Genomic DNA, 26,247 nt, shown 5'->3' on the forward strand with positions numbered 1-26,247 from the left:
TCTGAACTGTTCTGTAATGCTAGACAAAAAATAATAATAATAATAATAATTTAAAATCGTTGCTTGTAGTTAGATAATAATTTTTTTTTTTTTAAAGTATAGTTTTTCTATAAACATAGCACATACCGAACCGTAACGATTTGTGGATCGATTCTTAGATTTTCAGAATGCTTTGCGATTCCTATGGAATAGATTCTGAGCTTAGATTTTATCAGCAGATGGTGCCGAATGAGCAGCAGTTCATTCCTAGTGAAACTCAAATCAAGATTTCAAAATCATTCAAAATCAAATACTGATAATGTAGTAGCACTGTAAGATTACATTTGTTTGAATGCATTTTTGCGAAAGCGATTGCATGTGAATGTGCTGTATATACCGAAAATAATCAGTAAAAGAAACAGACAAACTCCAAAAAAATGACTATTGCACTCATTGTAACCTTCTGATCAAGCCATAGCTAAATATGTTTAACGTGAATTCTTGCTGAATATGCAGTTATATAACAGGCTGTTGGCATGAATTGTACTCGTGATGGAGCGCTCTTGGAGAAACCAGGACGCTCAGACTCTTAAAAATATCCACTCCTTGCTCCAGTCAGAATCACACCGCTCCTCACATGTCTCTGTGTCAGACACGTGGGGAGGGTTGAGCCCTGAGTTGATTATCGGTGGATGTTAAATAGAAAACCAATTTTCCTTCAAACAAACCGATGTAAATTACACATTCGAATTAATTGCTAAAATCCATTTATCACCCAGCACTACTTGCTTTCATATAATTGAATACAAATTTTTTTAAATGCAGGTGTGTAAAATGTGTGTAAGGTTTGCGCGGCGCGTGTGATGCTGAGTGCAACATGCAGCATTTATTCTTAACCCCTTACCAGTCACCCCCCATTTTTGGCATGGAGACAGAAATGGCATACCCAAAATAAAAATGTTTCTGCTCATGATTCTTTCTGACTAGATACATAATCAACATTTGTCCACAAAGCTGACACTTCAATGTTTACTGTTCAGGAATCAGAATCACTCAGACTGTTATGAAAATAGAGATATATAAGCTCAAACATAAAAACAAAAATAAAAATATTAAAAACATATTTTTTAAATGTATTTAAAAAATTGTTGATGTAGGATGTGAGTTTAAAAACACAGTGTAGCTAATGCCACAAGTCCTCCAAAACTTCATTAAAAATGTCACAATCTAATCTGTAAAACTGTGAATTTTATGAAATATTTTCTAAGGCCATGTCATGTGTGTTTTTAGAGAAGGTTAATCAGATTGATTTATGGCACTTGTCATCTCTGTAGGATCTCACATGTAAACACTCATATGTGCTCTGACTGTGTTTCTGTCTGTGACAACTCCCAGATTCATTGTTCTATTGTTCTCACCAAACGAGTCTTTCACACCTCTGACAGGTATGACACATAATCCGCATTATTCTTTTATCATTATTCTATTGTTTTTATTCCACCTTTATTAGCCTTTATTGTGGTTTTTCAGGCTTTACAAAGACACAAAGCTGCAATCTCGCTTTAATCTCAGTATGCATTTAGCCCTTATTTATCAAAAGTCTTACTATAAAAATACAACAAAACATTTTCTTAGGACCTTGCGTGAATTATTGTGACAGAAATGCATTATGAAGAAGAAATGCACCTGCTATTAGTAGCATTAGAGCTAACGTTAGCATCAAGCTACATCACACAATATATGAAATTATTAATAAATAAATAAGAGTAAGGCTGCTGTGAGTGCAAGCATGTTTCAACTCAGTAACATGAAAACACACCGTTCCTCATAACCAAAAAACAGACCAAGTTCAGTTCAGCTGGAGGGGGCTGGGGTTTGGGGTTAGTTCTGTATAGCTTTTGGGGATGGAGATAAAGGTGTGAATCTCTTGTTCTTATGAGGGTTTCAAACTTCCTGAGCAGGTTTAGGACTCGTTGTGGTCTGCCCCCTCGTAAGACTTTTCTAGTTCTAGTCGTTTATTTGTCATTATTTAACTAATCAGACGTTTATGTTAAATTTAGCTACATAATCAAATCTTAATATATTCCGCACTGAAAATGAGACATTTTAATTGTTTATTAATAAACAAATGTTTTCTTTTCGTAGATAGATTTTTAATGTATGTGAGACACCACAATTTTTAGTAAATTCATTATCAGGAAAAAATTAAAGTGATGAGAGGGTGCCTCCCTGTCATTAATGCACATTAATAATTTTTGCGCGAACACTTGAATATGAATATTAATTCACATTTTGTATATGCATTACAGCGTAAATTATTTTTTACATGGAATTATCCAAAATAAAACCAAGATTTGTAATGAAGATAAAACAATTAACATTTGTCCACACTGAGCTAGCACATAACTCTCCTTAGATAGCGAGGCTCTAGGAAAAAGGGGCTCACTCACTGATCTACATATGACTGGATCGCTCATCGCGTTCTAAACATGACAACAGACAGTTAAGTCACCGGAAGTGTTCGATCTAATCCCTACTGGAAGAGAGCTCAATTGAGACACATTCAAACCGCTGTCCTAAAATCACCCAATTTGATGCAAATCAGTCAAACGAATTTTTATGTTATGTGTGTGTAAATTAATCTTTACTTCAGATGTTATTTGCAGTGTTTACGGTCTTTTTGGACAGCATAAGCAATATATCTAAATCGTATAGGTGGGTTTGCCTGCTGCGCACTGACGACACAGTTAACAATCTAACACAAAATATAGCTTATTTCTTAATGAATATAATTATTTAGGAATTATTAAATGTGAAAGTATTAGTATCAGAAATGGATTTGAATACATTACAATGAATAATACAATTATGTTGTTAATATTGGTCTATAATGAAAAGCTTAACTTACTAGCTTGGAAATAAATCTTTATGTCTTTAAATCCGTACTGTATAGTCAGTTATTTCTCTGAATAAATTCAGATTTCAGAATAAGCATATTGTCTTTTGTTTTATATGTTGAGGTCGTGTCCGCCTGATGTTTATCATGTTCATGATGTTCACTTCAATGAACAGGTTTTTAATAAGTAGGGGAAATTCCCAACATTTAAAAAAATAACTGTTTACATGCCTAGGGTAATAGGTTGTAATAATGTAAAGAGATACTTCAGATTTAAAAACGCTGACTTGTTAGGTGATGTTTTCTCATTAAAATCATAAAATTTCCTATTAATTCAATAGAACATTCATGCACACTGGGGATTAGTGTTGCACGGTGCACCGATATTTCAAAAGTATCGCGATTCTCAGAAATTAAAAACGTCACGATTCCTAAATGTATTAGTATCGATACTTCAAAGAATGACTGCGTTCCAGATTTGTAAGAGACGTATTTCATGTTGGTGTGTGCAACGCACACTTCCAGTGCCTCCCTATTGACGTCTGTGTTTTTTTTCCTCACGCACGCAGCAAAAAAGCACTACAGCGAGATGGCTGCATTAGTGGCTTTACTTAACTGATTTGGCTTTACTAAAATGTGTGCATAATCACAATAAATAGTTTAAATAAGTTGTTCAGATGTACAAAGCACGAGGTTTTCTTGCATAATTAACATTTTAATTGCTTGGTCAGACAGTTCATATATAATATTCACATTAATCGGGGATTAAACATGGAGTTATATTTTGTATGCTAAATATGAAAACGAGCGTATCTGCACAGCACCTATAACTGCACTTTGTATCTGCTGATTGCTGATCGAGATTTACATGCTTGGCTCACTGACCCTGTATACTCATTCATTTCATTCATAAACGAGATGTATCAGTTCATTCAACTCGTTCACAAATGAGAAGATCTCTCGATCTCGTTCAGTGAAGGGCGTATGGGTTAACTACATTAAACAAATCGCATGCTCCGTCACATCTTGAGTAACTCTTTGACAGGATGAAACAGTTCACAGAGCTGTTCACGAGCTGCGCATATGCGCTGCTAATAACGCTGTGCTTGCGCGCTGCTGTGGAGGGAAGAACTTCAGTGAACAAGAAATATGAGTCAGTGGATTACATGAAGGAGAACGATTCATTTACATAAAAGATTCGTTCACGGACGAACCATCACTAGTGCAATTTCATATAGCCTATATGAAATATTTGTAATATATATTTTCATATTTTATTAGGTTCTCTGATAAGTTTACAATACGAAGGTCTAAGTAGCAACGTATCTTCCGTGATGTCCCCGATGCGCGGGCCGGGATGGGTAAAGAAATGTTACTTTATTTGCGGGCTGGGGCGGGCCAAATAATAAATAAATTCATAAAAGCGGGACCCGCGGGTTAGAAAAAAACCCGACCCGTGCATCACTAGGCTGCATCTGCAAACACGAGTGATACTGTGGTCGCCAGTCCACGACTGTTAGAAAAAGATGATGCTCACAATATCTGAGATATTGCTGCTAAATGTTATTTTTATTTTATTTTTTTAACTTGAATGACATTGCTTAAAATTATATTATTTATCTATTGACATTTAATCTTCTGAGTTCAGAAACATTGTATAATATAATCGCTGTTCATATTTTTATTCAACGTTCAGAATCAAGAAAAATTTATTACTCTAAATTTATTATGTTTCTTATGATAACTGAGATAATGCTACTAAACTTATTCTTTCTTTACCTTGAATATCATTGCTCTAATTTCTTTTTTATATTCTGACATTTCATATTTTGTTCAAATGTTTAATATATCTGCTGTTCATATGTTCATTTATTAGTGTATTATATGATTAGAACTTTGTCCCGGTTTTAAAATAAAGCACAGCAATGATATTTGAGAGTGTATATTCCCTTTTCAGGAAAAGTATCGAAAAAGTATCGAAATCGCAATTCTTGACTTGAAACAATAATTTTGGTATCGTGACAACACTACTGGGGATTACCAATATGGCGGCGCGGTAGCTTCACTTTCATGATGTCATGGGCAATCCAGTTCTATATTATCGATCAGTGGGCTCAATCCATGAGAGGGTTCACTGCAATTGCAGTAGAGCACAACTAGCCGCAGATAGCTGTATTCAAATAAGCCGTTCTGCCAAGAACATTAGCTGGAATATAACCACCCTCTGAAAGTTCTATTAAGAAGGTCCCCAATCCGTGTCAGTCCCACAGTAGGCTAGCTAAGCACCCTGCTATTGATAAGATCTGACAAGAAGGAGACCCAGACTATTAGTACATGTTTTGCTAAATAGCGATTTGCTAAACATCATAGTCCAAGATCAAGCCTGATGTAAGCAGTAGCCATAGCACTAGAGAGCTGGACACAGCTATCCTCAAATAGCAGTTCTCGCAGATAAGGCTGAAGATTGCCCAGAACACGGAAATGGGCCATCTATTTAACCCTCTGGAGTCTAAGGGTATTTTTGGGGCCTGGAGTAGTTTTGTCATGCCCTGACATTTGTGATTTTTTTCAGTTTCTTATTATTATCTAAATGGCTAAAGTCTAATCTCACTGTAATCAGCACAAACTGGGCTATAATAATATGTTAGCAGCATGTATGTACATGATTGTGTTTTTGAGAAAAAAACAATGCATGGTTAATGAAAAACTAAAAATGTTAAATTCAAGTTTATTTATTTGTATAGCGCTTTTTACAATACAAATCGTTACAAAGCAACTTTACAGAAAATTATGTTTTCTGTAGAAATATGAGTCACTTGAATAAGGCAATAAAACACATACAGAACATTGGTTCGCGGGACTTTTGAGAACTGGAGCTTGTAGCCTAATTTTTCTTTCTAAATTATGTGAAAATCATCTTGTATACTCACTTACAGAAAACAATATATTGATTTAAATTTTCTAAGACACTTTTTGTTGGTAAAAGTCATATGCGAGTAGGCGTCAACTATCATGAATATCATTGTGATTTACAGCTGAGAAGACAAAGGCCTGCATAATGAGCTGCATAATGAGCCCTCAGTCAGCTGTACCACTGTCAGCTGTACCACAAAATAAATGTATATAATTTTATGTTTGTCATTTATTTAGAATATATTTAATTATCCCACACCATAATTTAATATCCACTTGCGAGTGCAGTTAAACAGTTTATTAGGAACAAATCACAGCTTACTTTCAAACTGATTTTTTTGCATCATTAGTCACACAATCCTTCAGAAATCCTTTTAACAATCTTATTTTCTACAAAAACATTTATTGTTATTATTATCATTAATATTATTAATGTTGAAAATAGCTGAGAATATTTTTTTCAGTTTTTTAGGGGGGATAAATTGAAAGAACAGCATTGTTTGTTACATTTGTTACAGTTACATTTATTTGTTACGTTTATATTATTTACATCAAGCTTTTGAATGGTATAGCATTGTATATTGTTATTGAAACTTCATAATGTTTCAGTTGATTATACATTTAGTCAGGAATTATAGTTTGGAAAAAGTCTTTGGAAAGTCTAACTAGTAAAATGTTTATACGTTATGTGAAAACTAGTACAAGTACATAAATAAATAAAAAGATACTTACTTATGTTTATGATCTCTGCTGAATAAAGTCATACTTATTTTCTGAGGAAATCCAAATCTCAAATCCTTAACCACATCACATCTTTTTGGGGTGAATTATGTCTTATTCCTCTCATCGCGAAGCAAACAGAAAAAAAAACTTGAAGAACAGTCTCGCTGTGTTGTCTTCTGTTGTGTGGGCGTATTCAAGCCACGCGCTTCACTGAAACATTATAATCTGAATAGGTCATTCAGCGCGGGGGCGTGGTCGCATTAGAAGATAATGAAGGGAGACATGAAAAACGGACATCGCATTGTTTCCATATGGATTACTTTATCACCGAACATTTGTTTTCAGCAGCGCTTGTTTAGTTTAAAAATAGACATGTCAAGCTTTCTATAGATATATCTTTCATGTCTCTTCGTTGAGTATTCACTCAGTTAATTTTTTACAGTTACAGTTAATTTTAATGACGCGTGTCTAAATGAAGATCAGTGCAGACAAAGGCTGCAGACAGCACACCTTGTTTGTTATATTTATTTTATAAGTGCACAAAGTTTTGTTGTTCTTGTGTCTGTATACAAAAAAGTAGATCTTTTACAGATTCGATTGATTTATTGCTCTTATCTGTACGATCAAAACTGAAAGTGTAATTTAAGTTCTTTTCAGGGTTATCAGGAGAAAATGCCTCATAATGCGTATACGAGTTAAACGACTTCAGAGGGTTCACAGTCCAGGCAAAGTGATCACAGAGACAACAATTTACAAAACCCAATGTGCCCCCTAGGGGGCGCAGCGTTTAGTTCCCTAGAAGGGGAACCAGACTGTATTTACCCAGGGTTTAGGAATGTGCAGAGTGAAACTTCCCAAATGGGCAAATTAAAACTGTGAAGTGTGAAGCAAGATAATCCAGGATCTTTTTGCAGTATGTCTTGCTTTCCACAATACTCATGCAGGAGATCACAGTCTGATAACGAGAAAGTTGCCATTATGGACAGCATCAAAATTTGATGTTCTACCCTTAATGCCAGATTTCTGGAGGCTAAATGTAGGGTTTCATCCAAAGGCCTCTTGAGGCTGATTTTACTGGTGACCGTCAATACCTGTGGCTGCAGATATGGAATGCTGAAGTCTTTTCCATATCAAGTAACTGTAAAGTGATTGTTTTTCTCATGGTCCAATAATTTTCAAATTGTATAACAAAGGGACACCTTTCATCTGAATTTAGTCATAAGTTGTCTGTCCTTCTGTAGCTTCCGTTCCCTTTCTTTCTCTTTCATTTTTTAATGTAGTCTTTTGTTTAGTCCATGACTCATCTCTGCACCACAAACTATATTGACAGGGAATGATAACAAGGAAGACACAAATAACAGGCAAATAAAGAAAATTTCTGGTTAATTAATATAACTTTGAAGTGCGGACATGATAATATTATGGAATATCAAAATGCCTGTATCAGGTCCATCATTCCCCCCTCTCCGATGGTTTATGACTGCATGGACCACTTTGAGAAACTATGATTGATCTTAGGGACTTTGGGAACTGTCAGTTACACTGAAAAGCATCTCTTTGACCACCACAGAAAACAATATGGGATGGACCTTATAAGCAATGTAATACATATTGATCAATATCCTTTAGTTACATTGACTAAATAGATCTGAGATTCCCTAACAAATGTATGACTCGTACTTGCCTTCCTGAAGCTCAAACAGTGGAGCATGGCCCTAGCAATGCCACAGTCAAGGCCTGATTGCTGTGAGCATCCTTGCGCCGGTGTTCTGAATATTCGGCGTTTCCCGTAAAAGGATGTCACGAACCAAATAACAGACACGCCTCCCTGCCTCTTTAATTGCCGAACACATTGTTTCCCACGACTGTATGTGCACTCGCGCCTTTGATAACTGCACATCGTTTTGTCTGACTGTACATCTAACGGCAGCGCGCTGAACCTGCCGCCACTAAATGACATTATATTTGTCCGATATTGTCATTACTATACATACTGGCTTCGACTAGGATTGTTATGCAAGTATGAGGGTTAGATTATTTAGTGTACAGGTCATTTCAAGAGTGATAAAGTGACAGAAAATATTTATTTTACTGCACTTTTAATGTTTAAAAATGTGGAAACCACTCATTGCATCACACCATGTCCTGACTGCATTATTAATTGCAAAATAGGGACTTTATGGAGAGTGTGTATACATGTTTAAGTTTAACCATTTATATTTCATTAATTTAGGGAAATTAACAAGTGTCTCAGCCCTCAAGGGACTATTTGGCCAACAAGCTTATTCCTGCTTGAAAAGCAGAAAGTTATTGATAGTGTAAAAAACATCAACTTTGAAACACATGCTGATTGATGGACTAGCATTACTCAACATTACTTACTACCTTCCAGCAACGCTACATTCAGTGAAGGTAAAATAGTAAAAAACATTTCATTTAAATGAAACCAGAAGCCGAACCAGAAAATTTAAAAAAATATCCCACCCTACGTATGAAGATCTGTACACTGTAATATATGTTGCATTTTGACATTGCCAACCTTTAAATTAAGTTGACAGTAAGTAATAAACAGTATTGAGCATTGAGTAGTTGAGTATTGTGCATTTTTCGTTACCACTATTTCTTAATAACTGTTTAATGATTTTAATGGAACCGGTATCAGAACAGGAATCGTTTGGTGGAACTGGAACTGGAATCGGAACTGGAATCGGAACCGGAAAATTTCTAACGATTCCCAACTCTAACGATAAAGATATAATTCTAAAAATCGTTCTCAATATTTAAGAATAGCAGAGTCCACACTACAACTATTACGATAAAGGCATTGAGAAACGGTATTTGGAATCATTTTCAGAACGATTTTTTCCAGCTCATGAATGATACAAACATTGACAGCCAATCAGAATCCATCGTTCTATAATGAGCTTGAGAATTTAAATTGGTAGACGCACGTGCGCTTAGAATAAACAGACGGTATCGTTTGCTGTTGTGGACGCTAATATCGTTATCTTTATAGTTATCGTTTTTGGTGTGAACGGGCCTTTATGGGTTTGATTACAAGGAAATGTATACATTTTATATCCCTTTGGATATGGCAAATGTACTCAACCTCTTCCACCAATATTACTCTTTTTGTTTTCATTCTGTAAAGGTACTTTGAAATAATGTGCAAAAGGAACTAACCAGTGGCATGGGCTCCACGAGAGCTTCAGGTGGATGTGGTGGTCTGGCGGCCAGCAGTGGGGCCAGGTACATAGGGGCGACTCCATTCTGCTCTATTTGATCCAGTTCACTCAGCTGTTGTGTGACAGAATCCATCTCCTCCTGGAGTTTTTCAGTGTGGACACTAATCTCAGATATCTTCTCAGCAGCCTGGGCAGTGAGGAACGCCTCCTTTAAATCCACCAGGTGCAGGACACGCCACTCCTCCAGGCGAACCAGCCTATTCAGCTCATCGAACTGCTGGTTCACATACTGCTCCAGCTCTTCTACACTCATCTGAAACATTAACAAACATTTACCTTTAAAAATAATTCACTGAGAGGCTTAAGAATGATTACTTTGGCTGTAAGCGTAAAAGACGAGCTAAACTGAAACCAGCTACACTAACCTATAGGTAAGGGTTGCACAATTTACAAAAAAAAAAAGAGTGAAAAAAAGAGAAAAAAATATATATAAATGTCAATACCTATATACAGGTTCTTCTCAAAAAATTAGCATATTGTGATAAAAGTTCATTATTTTCCATAATTTAATGATAAAAATTAAACTTTCATATATTTTAGATTCATTGCACACCAACTGAATTATTTCAGGTCTTTTATTGTTTTAATACTGATGATTTTGGCATACAGCTCATGAAAACGTACTCGGTTACTAACGTAACCTCGGTTCTCTCTAGAAGAGGGAACGAGTACTGCGTCTTAGCTAAGACGCTACGGGAAAAGTCTCTTTTCACGAAATACTGAAGCAAAAAATTATCCTTAATTATCAAGGCAAGGCCTGACCAATATGGTAATGCGGGTCTTACGCAATACTGCCCACATAACAGTCGGCAGCGCATAGCGCTTGCGATCTCAGAGTTCCAATCAGGACCCTAATTCAACTATACCAACAGCCGCTTTGCCTGCAGGGCGGGAACCTCCAGGTTATAGAACCTGATAAATGTAGACAGCGAGGCCCATCCTGCCGCCATACATATATCCTGTAAGGAGATCCCACTAGACCACGCCCACGACGAGGCGACGCCTCTTGTGGAGTGTGCTCTGACGCCAAGTGGGCACTGAAGGCCCCTGGAAGCGTAAGCTAACGCTATGGCGTCAACTATCCATCTGGATAGGCTCTGTCTCGAAACAGCCATTCCCTTGGAACGTCCACTGAATGAGACAAACAGCTGCTCAGTCTGTCTAAAGACAACGGAGCGAGACACATAAGCTCTTAAAGCCCTTAACGGGGCAAAGAAGACTCAAGTCTCCATCCTCTCCTGACACCGACAGGGCAGACAGGGAAATATCCTGAGCCCGAAACGGCGTGTTGAGGGATTTCAGCACATAACCGTGCCTAGGTTTGAGTATGACCCTTGAGTTATTAGGCCCAAACTCCAAGCACGTCGGGCTCACAGAGAGCGCGTGCAGGTCACCCACACACTTCACTGAAGTGAGAGCCAACAAGAACACTGTCTTGAATGACAGATGTTTGAGGCTAATCGTTTGGATAGGCTCGAAAGGGGAACCTTTCATGGCCTCCAAAACCGCCGAGAGGTCCCATACAGGGACTGACGGAGGTCTGGGAGGATTCAGCTTCCTAGCTCCTCTAAGGAAGCGGATGACCAAATCGTTCCTTCCTATTGACTGACCGAGCGTTGTCTTAGAAAACGCTGCGATAGCCGCTACGTAAACTTTGAGCGTGGAGGGGGCTCTGCCCTTATCCAACAGCTCCTGTAGGAAGGAGAGAAGGTCCGTCACCTAACAACTAAGGGGTGAACGTCCCTGAGCTGTGCACCAGCTGGAGAATACTGACCACTTTGAGGCATATAGCTGTCGAGTCGACGGAGCTCTAGCCTGAGTGATAGTATTTAGCACTCCCACTGAGAGATCAGCGGGTTACCGGTGAGCGCCCACACATGGAGGGACCACAACTCCGGTTGAGGGTGCCAAATCGAGCCCCTGGCCTGCGAGAGGAGGTCCCTTCTCAACGGCACTGGCCACGGGGCAGTGTCTGCTAACTGCATCAAATCTGGAAACCATGGTTGGTTCTTCCAAAGTGGTACCGCCCTGACGATTTATGTAGGACACCACAGACATGTTGTCAGAACGGACTAAGACGTGGTGGCCCTTGATTCGGGGACAAAAGCGTGTCAGCGCGTTCTCTACTGCAAGTATTTCCAGACAGTTGATATGTTGGAGCTTTTCCCGTTCTGCCCACAGGCCAAAGAACGGTCTGCCCTCGAGGAACGCTCCCCATCCCGAAGTGGATTTTCACTTTCGAGGAAGTCGCCAGGCTTACACCTGATTGGTACCAGTCATTCGCTGTCCAGGGTTTCAAGGCTGTAACACAGCTCTGATTGACCTTGAGACGCAACTGACCGGATATCCACGCTCTGCGCGGTACTCGCGCTTTCAGCCAGAACTGCAAGGGGCGCATGTGGAGCAGGCCCAACTGAAGAACTGGAGATGCTGAGGCCATGATACCTAGCATCTTCTGAAATTCTCTGAGCGAGAAGGTCGCGCCGCAGCGGAGAGAGCTCGCTGCGTGCTGAATGCCCAAAGTGCGCTGTGGCGACAGCCGCGCCGTCATGGAGCGTGAGTCCAGAGCTACACCAAAACCAGTATCATCTGACTAGGGTTCAGTGAACCCTTCGTCCAGTTGACACTGAGACCAAGTTTCTCGAGGTGATCGAGTAAAATGGCCCTGTGTTCCACGAGCTCTGATCGTGACTGAGCCAGAATCATTTTTATCCAATCCAATCCATCATTTTTATTAAAACTCCTAAATATTTGACGATACGCTTCAGGCACGAGTTCATATGCATGTAACACAGCTGATTTCACAATATCATACTCGTCACTCTGTTCCAGGGTGAGAGCAGAATAAACTTCCTGGGCTTTACCTGTGAAAAATAATTGTAACAAAGTCCAAAACTTTTTGGGCCATTTCAAAGATAAAGCAACACGTTCAAAGTGATAGAAATATTTATCTATTTCCTTTTCAGAAAACGGCGGAACTAATCTCACATTCCTGTGAACATCAAACACAGGTTCATAATCAGCCAACGGATGAGATTCAACAAAAGGCACATGTCAGGATATGCACGGGAGCAAGGGCGTAACTTTGGGTCTACCATTGGGGGGGTTAAACTCGCGGCATATTTATTTATTTATTAATTTATTGTATTATTTTCTTGTGTAAAAGGTAACATGCTAATTTGCATAATTTAATTATGCAATCCCCCCCAAAACGGGTGACTGTATTGGAGCAAACAGCAGTTACAATTCAGTGACATTGGTTCTACACAGTCCCTGGCACCCTCTGGCTTTACCTCATAGGACACTGGCAAACGAACATCTAGCCAGCCAACTCCAGTCAACAAAACAAATCATCAGCTAACTCAGTGTTTCTCAAACTTTTCTGCCATTCCCCACTTCAGAGGTAGGAAAGGGTTTCGAGCCCCACCTGTCCCCAATCACCCCAACAAAATGTTAATAAACTAGGCTTTAAGTTTAACTGTTAATATGTATTTTATTAACATCACATTTTAAAAACTTAACATCAAATAACAGCATTAAAAATTTTCAAATAAAGAAAATGAAAGTGCAATTATATTATCACTTTGCACGAAATAAGACTCAAAATTAGATTAAAAATAATAATAATTGTGTTTGCATTTAGCCTCTGATAACATCAATACAAGTGTGGACTAACATTAACCTAGTTGTGCTTTGATTCATTTTGACACTTTGCAAAATCCATGCAAAAAGAACAACAAAACAAACAAAAATAAAAATAATCTCAAATTGAACCAGAGGTGGTAAATTCCTAATAATGTACGTATTTTTTTAGGTATTTTAATAAGATAGATACCTAAAATACGTTGCGCATACAGCTCAAGTAATGCGATCGTTATAAAGGTGTTTGAACAACAAAACACATCCACTTGCACATATTTGACAATCGGAATATCAGATATATCCTGCTATAGCTAACACATTTGTGAAATTTTGAATAAAAACGGAAATAAAAGCAGATCATCAGTCATTCAGCACTATTGTGGCTACGGTGTGACAAGCAATGAATGGCGCGTCTCCATGGGAACCATAAAGCGATACTACGATCAATAACGGTAGCCTGGAAATACTTTTAAACTTACGTGTGAAGAGGTTAAGTAACGTCAAGGCTTACATTTAAATGTGTCTTTGTTTTGAGTGTATGGTCAATAAATAAAGGAATTAAAAAGATGGGCACAAAACCTGTTTGTCATGTTTCTATTCCCCACACTTTGAGAAACGCTGAGCTAACTTAACAGCTAACTTAAGGGTACCTCCGTTTGGTCAGGATTTTTCGTTTTTCTTTTTTCTTTTTTTTTGGCTGGTGTCGACAAACAATGAAAAATCGTTGTCTGGCTGCCTTTCAGTGTCCTTTTCATCTTTCCGTCAGCTTTCTCCAACCATTCATCCCATCGACTGTGCAAAATAGTGAACAAACTTGGTACTGAAAGCGTGTTGGGTAATACCAGAGACTTTGGTAATACCAAATCGGTGCGGTGGGCGGGGGGTACATTACAGATTATTTAAAATATGATACTATCTTTCTTGCTTGCAAATGAAATTAATAAAGAAAATGAACAAAAGTATTCATTCTGAATATTTCATATCTATTTTAATCTGAATGATGTGATGATATTGGGGGGGTTATATTAGCTGGATCTGATTTTTGGGGGGGTCATGACCCCCGTAACCCCCGTGCAAATTACGCGCATGCACGGGAGACAAAGGTAGGTGAATTCAGTACAGTGTTTTTATTTGATATATTCAAGTGCTCGGTGAATACTTAGTGTCTTCAAGTGCTCGGTGAATACTTTGTGTCTTCAAGTGCGGGTAGTATGATAAACACCGGGACTGGATCGTAGACAGGTGAGCACGTTTGATTCAGGAGTGTCAAAGCCACAGTCACAGATCGTTCATATATGTTCTCTTCCTTCACAGAGGCCGAAGACAATGCCAGCGTGGGATATACATAGGAGACTACAGAGACCATTGAATCACAGGTAACGCTAAGGTGATCCTTGGTCCTGAGGGCAGCAGAACAAAAACACAGGTTAGTGTTACAAAAGGTTAAGTATACGTTATGTCTGGTTGGCAGTGAAGTGTCAGGAGCTCAGGAGACAAGTGCGAAGGGTCTGTTCCTGTTGGAGGCTTGACGGAGAACTGAAGTTGTGGTGAGTGTTTTATAGTGCTCTGATTGGATCATTGATGTGGGGCAGGTGTGGCTGGTTAGTACTCAGGGAAACGTGAGCATTGTGGATTGGCTGAAACGGGGCTTGCCAGATCCCTGACAGCACATCAACTCGCAAAATTTCTACTCTTTTTGCTTCCAACTCCACCTCCAACCTCTTTAACTGAAACGCTCTATCTTCCCGTTCTCTCTCCAACTCAAGTTCCAATTTTCGTACGAATAATTGTTGCTCTAATTTCTTTGCTGCAAATTCTCTTTCTATCTCTCTCTCTCTCTCATAGCGTGATCCTCACGCTCATCACGGATTTTCAACGCAATCCAAATGCAGCGGTTTCTCTTGCAGTGACATAGTATGAAATTTCAGCTAATTTTCAACATCAACATCACAGGGAGAAAACACAGAAGATTTGCTTGGAACAAAAGACTTCCTACCTCTAAAACTCTTCTATCCATGAGTGATCGTTTCAAAGTTGTCACGAGTGTTTCCTTCAGTCTCTTATCTTGAGTAGTAAGATCAATATTAAAGTGTTCGGCAATTTGTAATAATTGATCCTTTTTTCACCTCTCAAGTAAAGATTTTGAGGGGCAAGCGAAGAAATCCTCAGGCACATTAGACATCTTCGTTCTAACACACACACCTTTGCAACAACACAAACAACTCACACAAGTGAGAGGGTTGCGTCTACTAAAACTACACCTCCCATAATCCCCTGCTTCAAAAGGATCTACAATCATCAGTTACGTAACATACTCATTCACAAAAAACCTCAAAGACTTACCACAAGTCAAAAACACATTGTAGGTTAGTGACTTATTGACAAATATTGCTAAATAGGTTCACTAGGTTCATAACTAATTCCTATCTAGTCTTCGAGGATGTACCGGCTCGGGGCGACATTAAACGCTAAACTCAGTGACGATCAGTCAAACTGAAAGTCCGAAAGCGTAACCCCGACAGAGATTTAAACCTCCACACAGAATAACCCTGAAAAACTAAAAATACAAAATAATAACCAAAACAACAAACAGTGTTCCGTCGGAAGGACTGTATACACAACCCAGCGGGATACACTTCCTAACCAGAGTTCGCATTCACAAAAAGGATGACCATTCACAAAAATAATCACGTAGCTACTCACCAACATTCCCTACTCCAAAGGATCCCGGATGAGCCCCCAATTCATGTCACGGTTCCGGACCATCACATAAAGAGGTTCACACATACTTGTTTGATTAGCAGGATTCTTTATTCAATATAACATAACCTGTTACAAAAACATAACACAATGTCTAGAGATTAAATAAACAAAAGCAAAATACCAGTCCAATGGTTAAGGAACGTTGATAAATAATAAATCAACAAAAGAAAACAGGTTGGAGCAAATGACTCCTCTGAAGAACCAGGTTCTCACAGAGGAAGTACTGTGGGGCAGTTCAGTCAAACATTTATACTCTCCGCCCAGGAATTATCCAATTAGCTTGGACGTCACGTGACGATGAGGATAATTGTTATCCTGCTACCATCAGGTAAAGAAGAGAAAGACAGGGTCATAACAACCACCATGTACCCATCCTCTGATGTCTACTTCCAGCAGGATAATAAACCATGTCACAAAGCTAGAATCATTTCAAATTGGTTTCTTGAACAAGATAATGAGTTCACTGTACTAAAATGGCTCCCACAGTCACCAGATCTCAACCCAATAGAGCATCTTTGGGATGTGGTGGAACGGGAGCTTCATGCCCTGGATGTGCATCCCACAAATCTCCATCAACTGCAAGATGCTATCCTATCAACATGGGCCAACATTTCTAAAGAATGCTTTCAGCACCTTGATGAATCAATGCCACATAGAATTAAGGCAGTTCTGAAGGTGACAGGGGGTCAAACACAGTATTAGTATGGTGTTCCTAATAATCCTTTAGGCGAGTGTATATGCAAAGTGTCAATATTCTCACATATTAGCCCTATTTTTGTCACAAGCACATTTTAATTTATATTTAAAAATCCTTTAATAAAACAGCATGCATTTCTGACACACACATACTTTGTTATTCGTTACCTGTCCTTTATTTTGACAGATAACTACTTGGGAAAAATATATCCGTTTGTACACTGATTAAGATTAAGTTGCATGTTTCATGAATTATTTCCTTTATTTTAGTAAGACGTGAGATATTGTATACTTTTGCTACCATTACTGTCCCTTTGCATCAACTGGCAACAGTTTCATGAAAAACTTTTACATGATTGAAATTGATTATTTGGACAAGGTGCGTTTAAATAAGGGTTGAATCTAAACTCTGCAGGGCTCCGGCCCTCCAGGAATTGAGTTTGACACCCCTGCACTAGACAGATGTGTATGACCTGTGCCATTTTGTTTTGTTTTGTCTTCTTCCTTTAACCAAACCTTTGTACTATACAGGTGTATTTTTATTCCATTTTTAAATGCAAGATTTAAAGGGGTCATCAGATGCAAAATTCACTTTACAAGTTGTTCGTACATACTGTAAATGTGTGTTGGAAGTGTGTGTACACATCTATCCTATAATGACAAAAATCCACGTAATGTTTTTTTTTTTTTAAATCCCCTTTCTCAAATCAGGCTGTTCTGAGAATTCTGTCAGAATGACATAGTTCTGCACAGGCTGCTCCAATGACAGTTTATTGACAAGGCCATCTTACCTTAGACCCACCCTGAGTGAGCTGTCAAAATGAATGTATTAATCTTGCAATTAATTTTTAATTAAAAAAAAAAGAGACACAAAAAGAGACATTAATATCAGGTACTGGCTGTGAAGCATTCTCTGTGAACACAGACATGTGCAGACAGAAAGTTGCTTCAGGCAGCGTGAAAGAAGCAAAATTAGATCTTTCATGCTTCAATGGAGAAAAATGTATCAAAATGGTGAGTGACCTCATAAACACTTAAATGAGGTAAAGTTTTAAAATGACCATAAAGTACTGGGAGAAAATTTGATGTTTGTCAGATACACACTATCATCTTTTTTAAAAGAGTTTTATTCATGTTGATGTAAATCAAAGAAAAAGATAAATCACTACTCTTCTCTGATTTGTAGCGTGAATAAAGATTCATCCATTCAAGTTATAGTTTATGTATGTACAATTTATAGTGTATGTGTCGATTAAGTACACAAATTATTTTTTTATATATTTTTCAAATTAAATGTTTAAATGCACATTAAATGTTAAAATCCTTTTAAATTATACTGTATGGTGAACAGCTAAAATGAACGGCTGAAACTCTTTTATGGACTGTTGTTGTTTTTATTAACATGGACTTTCAGTTTGTTTTCAATACTTTCCTGTTTTCTTCGTTCTTGTTTGCCTTGTATTTAAGTTGCTTTGTTTCATCTTTCATTTGCCTGGTATCGTTTGTGTTTACACGCTGTTATTTGAATAAAAATTGTTCTTTTTCATCATCATCATCTTCATCCTTGGACTTTACGTGACAGTATTAATGATATTGGCCTTCATTCATAATGGGCTACTTGGTAATAAGATGCCATTAAACACATTTTAAATATACCATATTTATGTTGTTTCTTAATTAATTTGAAACTTTTATGTGAAATTATGACAATATAAATAAAATATATTAGCGTGACTGTTTTCAATTAACTGATTAATTAGTTGTTTTTTTTATCGATTGACAACTTTTTTACTTACTTGGAACTCGTACAGTAAGACAAATGCAAGAAGCTATACTTTCATCATGTGCTAAGTTTAACACCCAGAGGAGAACTGTTGCTGGTTACTGATGGCCTCACCTGCCACAGTGAAGTGATGACAGAGCTTGATGAACTTTCTTTCACATAAAGTGGTTCTCACGTGGTTAAAGCTAATCCACCTCAGCCAGTCTAGATTTGTCTTGCACACTAGCAGCTATGAAATCTTTTTCACTTCAGTAAGGATGGAGCTCTTAAAGTCACCTGTGGAAAGCTGCATCAATACCTGTCTCCTGTGCAAACAAGCTGGCTGCTCACATGAGAGCCATTTCCTAAAAGAACATGTCTCAATAAAGTTATCACCAATATATCATGAAATAGAGCTTTGATGTTTAGTGCTCAGTTGGCCCACCAAGCAGATGGATACAGGTTGCTGTAAAAATTTGAATATCTGGATGAATAAAATGAAACTAAATTTAAGCATACTGCATGAGAGGTTGCACACATTAGCAGTCCAGAGTTATTTTTACTAACTCTTTAGGATGCTGTAATGTAGTTCTCTGTAAACATGCTGTACAAGTCACTGAAAGTGTCTATTAATAATGAAATTCACCATAAAAAGTCACATTCTGTGGCATATCTTACTTGGTTAATATTCCCTTATTCCAATAACGACATGTGCTTAAGGTGCAGAATTTTAAGTGCAGAATGGTCATTTGAGAAAAAAAAAATGTGACTCACATCTGGGCTGATCCATTTGGCCTTGATCTTCTCTGATATTTCATGTGTGCGCTCCAGCAGGTCAATGCCTTCTTTGCTCTATAACACAAATAAACACATTCAGAAGTGACTCTTAATTATTATTAAAGGGTTAGTTCCCTCAAGAATGAAAATTCTGTCATAATTGCTTCACTTCATACTGTTCATAAGACCAGTGTTTTACTGACATTCGAAGAAAAAGCAATATAGAAAATAAGAGTTACTGTAATTATTATTACAATAAATAATTCAGAAATAGTGTTTCTGGAGTCTTTTTATAAGTTGTAAACATATATATATATATATATATATATATATATATATATATATATATATATATATATACACACATATGTATATATATATATACACATATGTATATATATATATATGCTGATGCAAAAGCCAAAAGACACATGGGATTTGTTATATATAGAATTAATGTGCCTCTAGAATCCATTTAAGACTATGTAAGAATCTTAAAATGTTTTTTGAAAAAAAAATTTTAAGTGCCCCTATTATGTCATTTTTAAGGTAGCTAATATTGTTTTATGAGTCTCCTAAAACAGGTTTATATGCATGCAAGGTCAAAAAACATTTTAGTTTTCTCAGAATATATATTTAATTTGATCAAATTTCAAAATGATTCATAAACAACTCGTGCGAAGCAGTTCAAAGAATCAGTCTCTTTAAAACCCTCCTTTCAGTGAGCCCTCACATTGCTGTGATTCGTCAGATGGCGCAGTACTTTTATTTACTTTATTTATTTAGCACTGTCGGCTTCACAACTTTGCAGATAGTTTATGTTCACATACAGCTACATGATACACTGCATGAAAGGTAATAGTCGAGAAGGCATAATAATGGGGCACTTTAATGAAGAATCTAAAACACTTAATTTTTTTTTAGGTCTTAACCCTCTGAGGTCTAAGGGTATTTTTGCGGCCCGGATAAGATTTGCCATGCCCAGACAATTGTGCTTTTTTCAGTTTCTTATAAATCTGAATGGCTAAAGTCTAATCTCACTGTAATCAGCACAAACTGGTCTATAATAATATGAAAGCTGCATGTATGTACATGATTGTTGTTTTTAATAAAAAAAACCTTATGCATGGTTAGTGAAAAACAAAAAAATGTTAAATCACTTGAATAAGGCAATAAAACACATAAAGAACATTGGTTCCCGGGATTTTTGATAACTGGAGCTTGTAGCCTAGAATTTTTCTTTGTAAATTATGTAAAAATCATCTTGTTTACTCACTTACAGAAAACAATATATTGATTTAAGTTTTCTAAGACACTTTTCGTTGGTAAAAGTCATATGCGAATAGGCGTCAACTATCATGAATATCATTGTGATTTACACCTGAGAAGACAAAGGCCTGCATAATGAGCTGCATGAGCCCTCAGTCAGCTGTGTGACTGAGAGGCAAAAATTACAAGAAAGAATGTGAAGACAAAATAAATGTTTATAAATTTTATGTTTGTAGTTTATTTAGAATATATTTAATTATCCCACAACATAATTTAATATTCACTTGCGAGTGCAGTTAAACAGTTTATTAGGAACAATCAAAGCTGACTTTCAAAGCTGAATTTTTTGCATCATTACTTCAGAAATCCTTTTAACAATCTGATTTTCTAAAAAAAAAAAAACATTTATTGTTTTTATTATTATTATTATTATTATTTTTGTTGTTATTATTATTAATGTTGAAAAGAGCTGAGAATATTTTTTCAGGTTTTTCTTTGGGGGTGATTGAAAGAACAGTATTGTTTGTTACATTTGTTAGTTACATTTGCTACAGTTACATTGGACCATCACCTTCAACTCAACCTTGCCAAGACAGAACTGCTTGTGATTCCAGCAAACCCCTCGTTTCATCACAATTTCACCATCAAGTTAGGCACATCAACCATAACTCCTTCAAAAACAGCTAGAAGCCTTGGAGTTATGATTGATGATCAGCTGACTTTCTCAGACCACATTGCTAAAACTGTCCGATCCTGCAGATTTGCTTTATTCAACATCAAGAAGATCAAGCCCTTTCTTTCGAAACATGCTGCACAACTCCTTATTCAAGCTCTTGTTCTGTCCAGGCTGGACTATTGCAATGCCCTCTGGGCAGGTCTTCCAGCCAATTCTATCAAACCTTTACAATTTATTCAGAACGCGGCAGCAAGATTAATTTTTAATGAGCCAAAAAGAATACATGTCACACCTCTGTTTATCAATTTGCACTGGCTTTCAATAGCTGCTCGTATAAAATTCAAGGCATTGATGTTTGCCTACAAAACTACCACTGGCTTTGCACCCATTTACCTAAATTCATTACTTCAGACTTATGTGCCCTCTAGAAGCTTGCGTTCTGCAAGTGAACGTCACTTGAATGTGCCATCCCAAAGAAGCACAAAGTCACTTTTACAGACTTTTAAATTAAATGTTCCTCCTGGTGGAATGACCTCCCCAACTCAATCCGAGCAGCTGAGTCCTTAGCCATCTTCAAGAATCAGCTTAAAACACATCTCTTCCATCTTTATTTGACCCTCTAACTTTAACACTCACTATTCTAATTCTATTCTAAAAATCTACCTACCTTTCTAATCGTTTTATATTCTATTTTCTTTTCATTAATTATGCAATTGTATGTGTGTGTGTGTGTGTGTGTGTATGTGTAAAGACCTCTAACACTAGCTTGCTCTATTCTTTTTTTGTTCGATCTGTTTTCTTTATATTATATTATTTTAAATCCCATGCTAGGTGTACTGTGTTAACCTGACTGAGACTTGTTATAGCACTTATATATCATTGCTCTTTTTGTTGTTTTTGATTGCTTCCACTGTCCTCATCTGTAAGTCGCTTTGGATAAAAGCGTCTGCTAAATGAATAAATGTAAATGTACATTTATTTGTTACATTTATATTATTTACATCAAGCTTTTGAATGGTAGTGTAAATTGATATTGAAACTTCATAATGTTTCATTTGATTATACATTTAGTCACGAATTATAGTTTGGAAAAGTCTAACTAGTAAAATGTTTACACGTTATGTGAAAACTAGTACAAGTATGTGTATATATATATATATATATATATATATATATAAAGAGACTTACTCATGTTTATAATCTCTGCTGAATAAAGTGCTTCAATCTTTTTTTTTTCTGTGGAAATCCAAATCTCAAATACTCAACCACATCACATCTTTTTGGGGTGAATTATGTCTTATTCCTCTCATCGCGAAGCAAACAGTAAAATAAAAATAACTTGAAGAACAGTCTCACTGCATTGTCTTCTGTTGTGTGGGCGTATTCAAGTCGCGTGCTTCAGTGAAACATTAGAATTTGAATAGAGCTTTCAGCGCGGGGGCGTGGTAGCAATAGAAGATAATGGAGGGAGACGTGAAAAATGGACATCGCATTGTTTTCATATGGATTACTTTATCACAGAATAGTTGTTTTCGGCAGCACTTGTTTAGTTTAAAAGTAGACATGTCAAGCTTTCTATAGATGTATCTCTCATGTCTCTTCGTTGAGTATTCACTGAGTTGCAGTTCATTTTAATGACGCGTTTGTAAATGAAGATCAGACAAAGGCTGCAGACAGTACACCTTGTTTGTTATTTTTTAATTTATAAATGCACAAAGATTTGTTGTTATTATGTCTGTATACAAAAAAAGTAGACCCTTTACAGATTCGATTGATGTATTGCTGTTATTTGTACGATCAAAACTGAAAGTGTATTTTAAGTTATTTTCGGGGGTTATCAGGAGAAAATGCCTCGACTCCTGAGTAGAGTTGTTCCGATTCCGATACTAGTATTGGAAATATCACCGATACCACAACAAATTCTGGCATCGGCATCGGCGAGTACATGAACCCATATACCGATCCGATACCATTTTCTTAAACAAGACCTAGTTATGACCGCTAGCTTTGCCTAACAGCTGCACGGTTCTTCTTCGCTGCTCAGAATGCATTGCAAACACAGAAAGTTGTGCTTTGATGCCACAAGCAACCCCTGTTTAGAGCAGCAATAAGAAATGAAAACACGTTAGCAGCACTGATCTATATATGACTGGATCGCTCATCGCGTTCTAAACTGCCAACAGACAGTGAAGCCGCTTCTATATTATAGATCAGTAATTAACAGTATGTCAGCTGTTTAGCAGTATTTCAGACTGGACCAACCAGACAGTAAAACGGCGACTAGGGATGCCACAAGTACTGGCACTTCACTACCAAGTCGGTGCTGAAAATGTAAAAAGGTGATGATACCAGTGTTTCTGTAGTACCGGTAGAAAGTTAGCGACTCCAGAGTATATTCGGTACCCACAGCTGCGTTCAATCGCTTCCATGTTAGTCTAAGCGCAGGGCTCCAGACTGTAGCCGAATATATACTAGTGTCTGTGAATATTAAACTGCAAAATACTATTTAAATATTACTCCTGCAAATTCTACATCTTTGTGGGTGACAGGCGCAGATGCGCGGGAGCTCGCTGTTTTGTAGTCTCTGCCGTGTGTCACCATATAAGGAAACGAATGCATAAACCGTCACTTCATGAGAGTTTACCGTTTCATTTGAGAAAACTGTCATATCAAAAACACAGACACTCAAAGATCTTCATGGCAACCCATCAAAATAAATGTTCGGTTTAACGTGAGTAAATTGACAATATATTTAGCTACTGTTGTAGCCTACAGTAGATTTAGCTATGTCTATGTAGTAATATTAATACGTCTCCATTAATAATAATAATTATGCCTAGACGGTTGCCTGATTTTTACTTGTTTTGTTGTAAAGAGATTATCTGATTAATATATGATTTTTTATATTCCTAGACTTATTTGTTGCAGTTTTTTACACAGTTATATTGTAAAACTAAAATACCTTTTTTAGTTTGCAGTGTTAGATTTTTGGCTGCATTTGAAGTTCTTTTTTGCTTAAGAAAAAAATAATATTACTGTCAAATTCATGTCAAATAATAAAAATACTGTAATAAATACAGTAGTTCACCATGTATTCGTTCATGTTTTATTAAGGGATAAGTCTGAAGCACACCATAAAATAATTCTAGCAATTTACACAGCGCTAGTAGTATATACAGCTGTACAGATACACACCCAGGTAGTGCATCAGTACTCGGTATCGGCCGAAACTCCGAAAAAGGGTATCGGAACATCTCTACTCCAGAGGGTTAAAGAGATATTCTACACCAAAATGAAAATTTTGTCTTGAAACACTTAACCCCATGTCATTCCAAACCTGCAAAAGCTTCATTCGTCTTCAGAACACAATTTAAGATATTTTGGATAAAAAAAAGCGGGGCTTGACCGTCACATAGACTGCCAAGTAAATTACACCGTCAAGGTCCAGAAAAGTATGAAAAGTATAGTTATAATAGTCTATCTGCCATTAGTGGTCCAACAGTAATGTTATGAAGCAACAACAATACTTTTTGTATGATAAGAAAACAAAAATACAGACTTTATTCAACAATTCCTCTCCTCCGTCTCTCCCCACATTACCGTAGAGCTATTTAGGCGAATCTGAGCTTTACGCAGGTGCCGCACACTCTTCTGTGTCAGCCGATGCACTGTTCTGAAGATGCTTTTCATACTTTTCTGGACCTTGACAGTGTTACTTACTTGGCTGTCTGGGACAGTCTCAAGCCTCTCTGTTTTCATCCAGAATATCTTAAATTGTGTTCCGAAGATGAACAAAGCTTTTACAAGTTTGGAACGACATGGGGTTAAGTGATTAATGAGAAAAAAATTATTTCGAGGTGGATAATCCCTTTAAGTCTCAGATGTCACAAACAGAAGCCTGGCTGCTCTTAAGAACATTTGAGTTTTGGGGTAGTTAGGTTCACAAAATTGTTAACTAAATGTCTCAATTTATTTCAAATGGGCTACATGTTAGCATCCTAAATTTTAGTTAATATCTTAAGTTTTGTCAAGGTGTCAAGTCTTCTGTACAGCTATTGCTACTGACAACATGGCACTGGCTAAATGAGTGTATGGGATAGGATTGAAAGAAGAAATATAAAAAGATGAAGATTTTGGATAACAACAAACTGATCTGATCTAATCTAATAAATGTAAAACACTTTTCACGTTCAAAAAGGCTGCAGTGGGAGCTGAAATGTTTATGGTGGATCTGATTAAGCAATTTCTTGAGATTTTTTCTGATAAACAACATATGAAGGGAGCTTCATCTTGATTATCAAGTACCAAATTTTCTGGATTTCACCATGGAGAGCAACATGGTGGAGCGTCAGCATAGTGATACAAACAATGAAAGGTTGGTCATGTCACTATGGGGTCACTATCATTCTGCTAGATAAGGCTTTGTGTGGAAATGCATTTTCTGAATGTTTCTTTTAATTTCTCTTATGTCTGCAACATTGTCACACGCTCAAAGAAAATATTTGTCTTTTACTGATTCACTTCTGACTACGGACAAAAATTCCTCATGGCTTCTGCAACTAATGGGGATGTTGGCTTCTGTCACATTTGAGACAGAAACCCATTCCATTGGGTTTGCATCACCTCAGTCCTCACCAGAGGTGAAGCAGCAGATTAAGGCTAGATTTGGTGAACATTGGCATCACATGATTTTTGTTATTCTGCTTGTGTTTGAGCATTGAAACTAGTGTTGTCAAAAGACCCGGTACTTCGGTACCAAGTCGGTACTAAAAAAAAATTTATGTGACGGTACCAGGTTTCTTTAAGTACCAGTAGTACCGAGGTCCCGTTCAAACCCGGTTCAGCGCTATGATTTCCGCGCTATGTGTTCTGCGCGTCTCTGTGTGAATTAATGAATGGCAGAGAC

The 26,247-nt window shown here is 37.2% G+C and overlaps 1 protein-coding gene across 1 annotated transcript in view; it reads right to left on the bottom strand.

The window, feature by feature from the left end:
- trim44 (tripartite motif containing 44) overlaps window positions 1-26,247 on the bottom strand; it is a 100,857-nt gene that overhangs the window by 57,575 nt on the left and 17,035 nt on the right. Inside the window, exons 2-3 of the mRNA XM_059546005.1 lie at window positions 19,394-19,471; window positions 9,695-10,009 (exon numbers count right to left, since the gene is read on the bottom strand). Coding sequence (XP_059401988.1) covers window positions 9,695-10,009; window positions 19,394-19,471 — 393 coding nt within the window. The remainder of the gene's footprint in view (window positions 1-9,694; window positions 10,010-19,393; window positions 19,472-26,247) is intronic.

Source organism: Carassius carassius, chromosome 50, assembly GCF_963082965.1.
Source record: "Carassius carassius chromosome 50, fCarCar2.1, whole genome shotgun sequence".
Classification (NCBI taxonomy): Eukaryota; Metazoa; Chordata; class Actinopteri; order Cypriniformes; family Cyprinidae; genus Carassius; species Carassius carassius.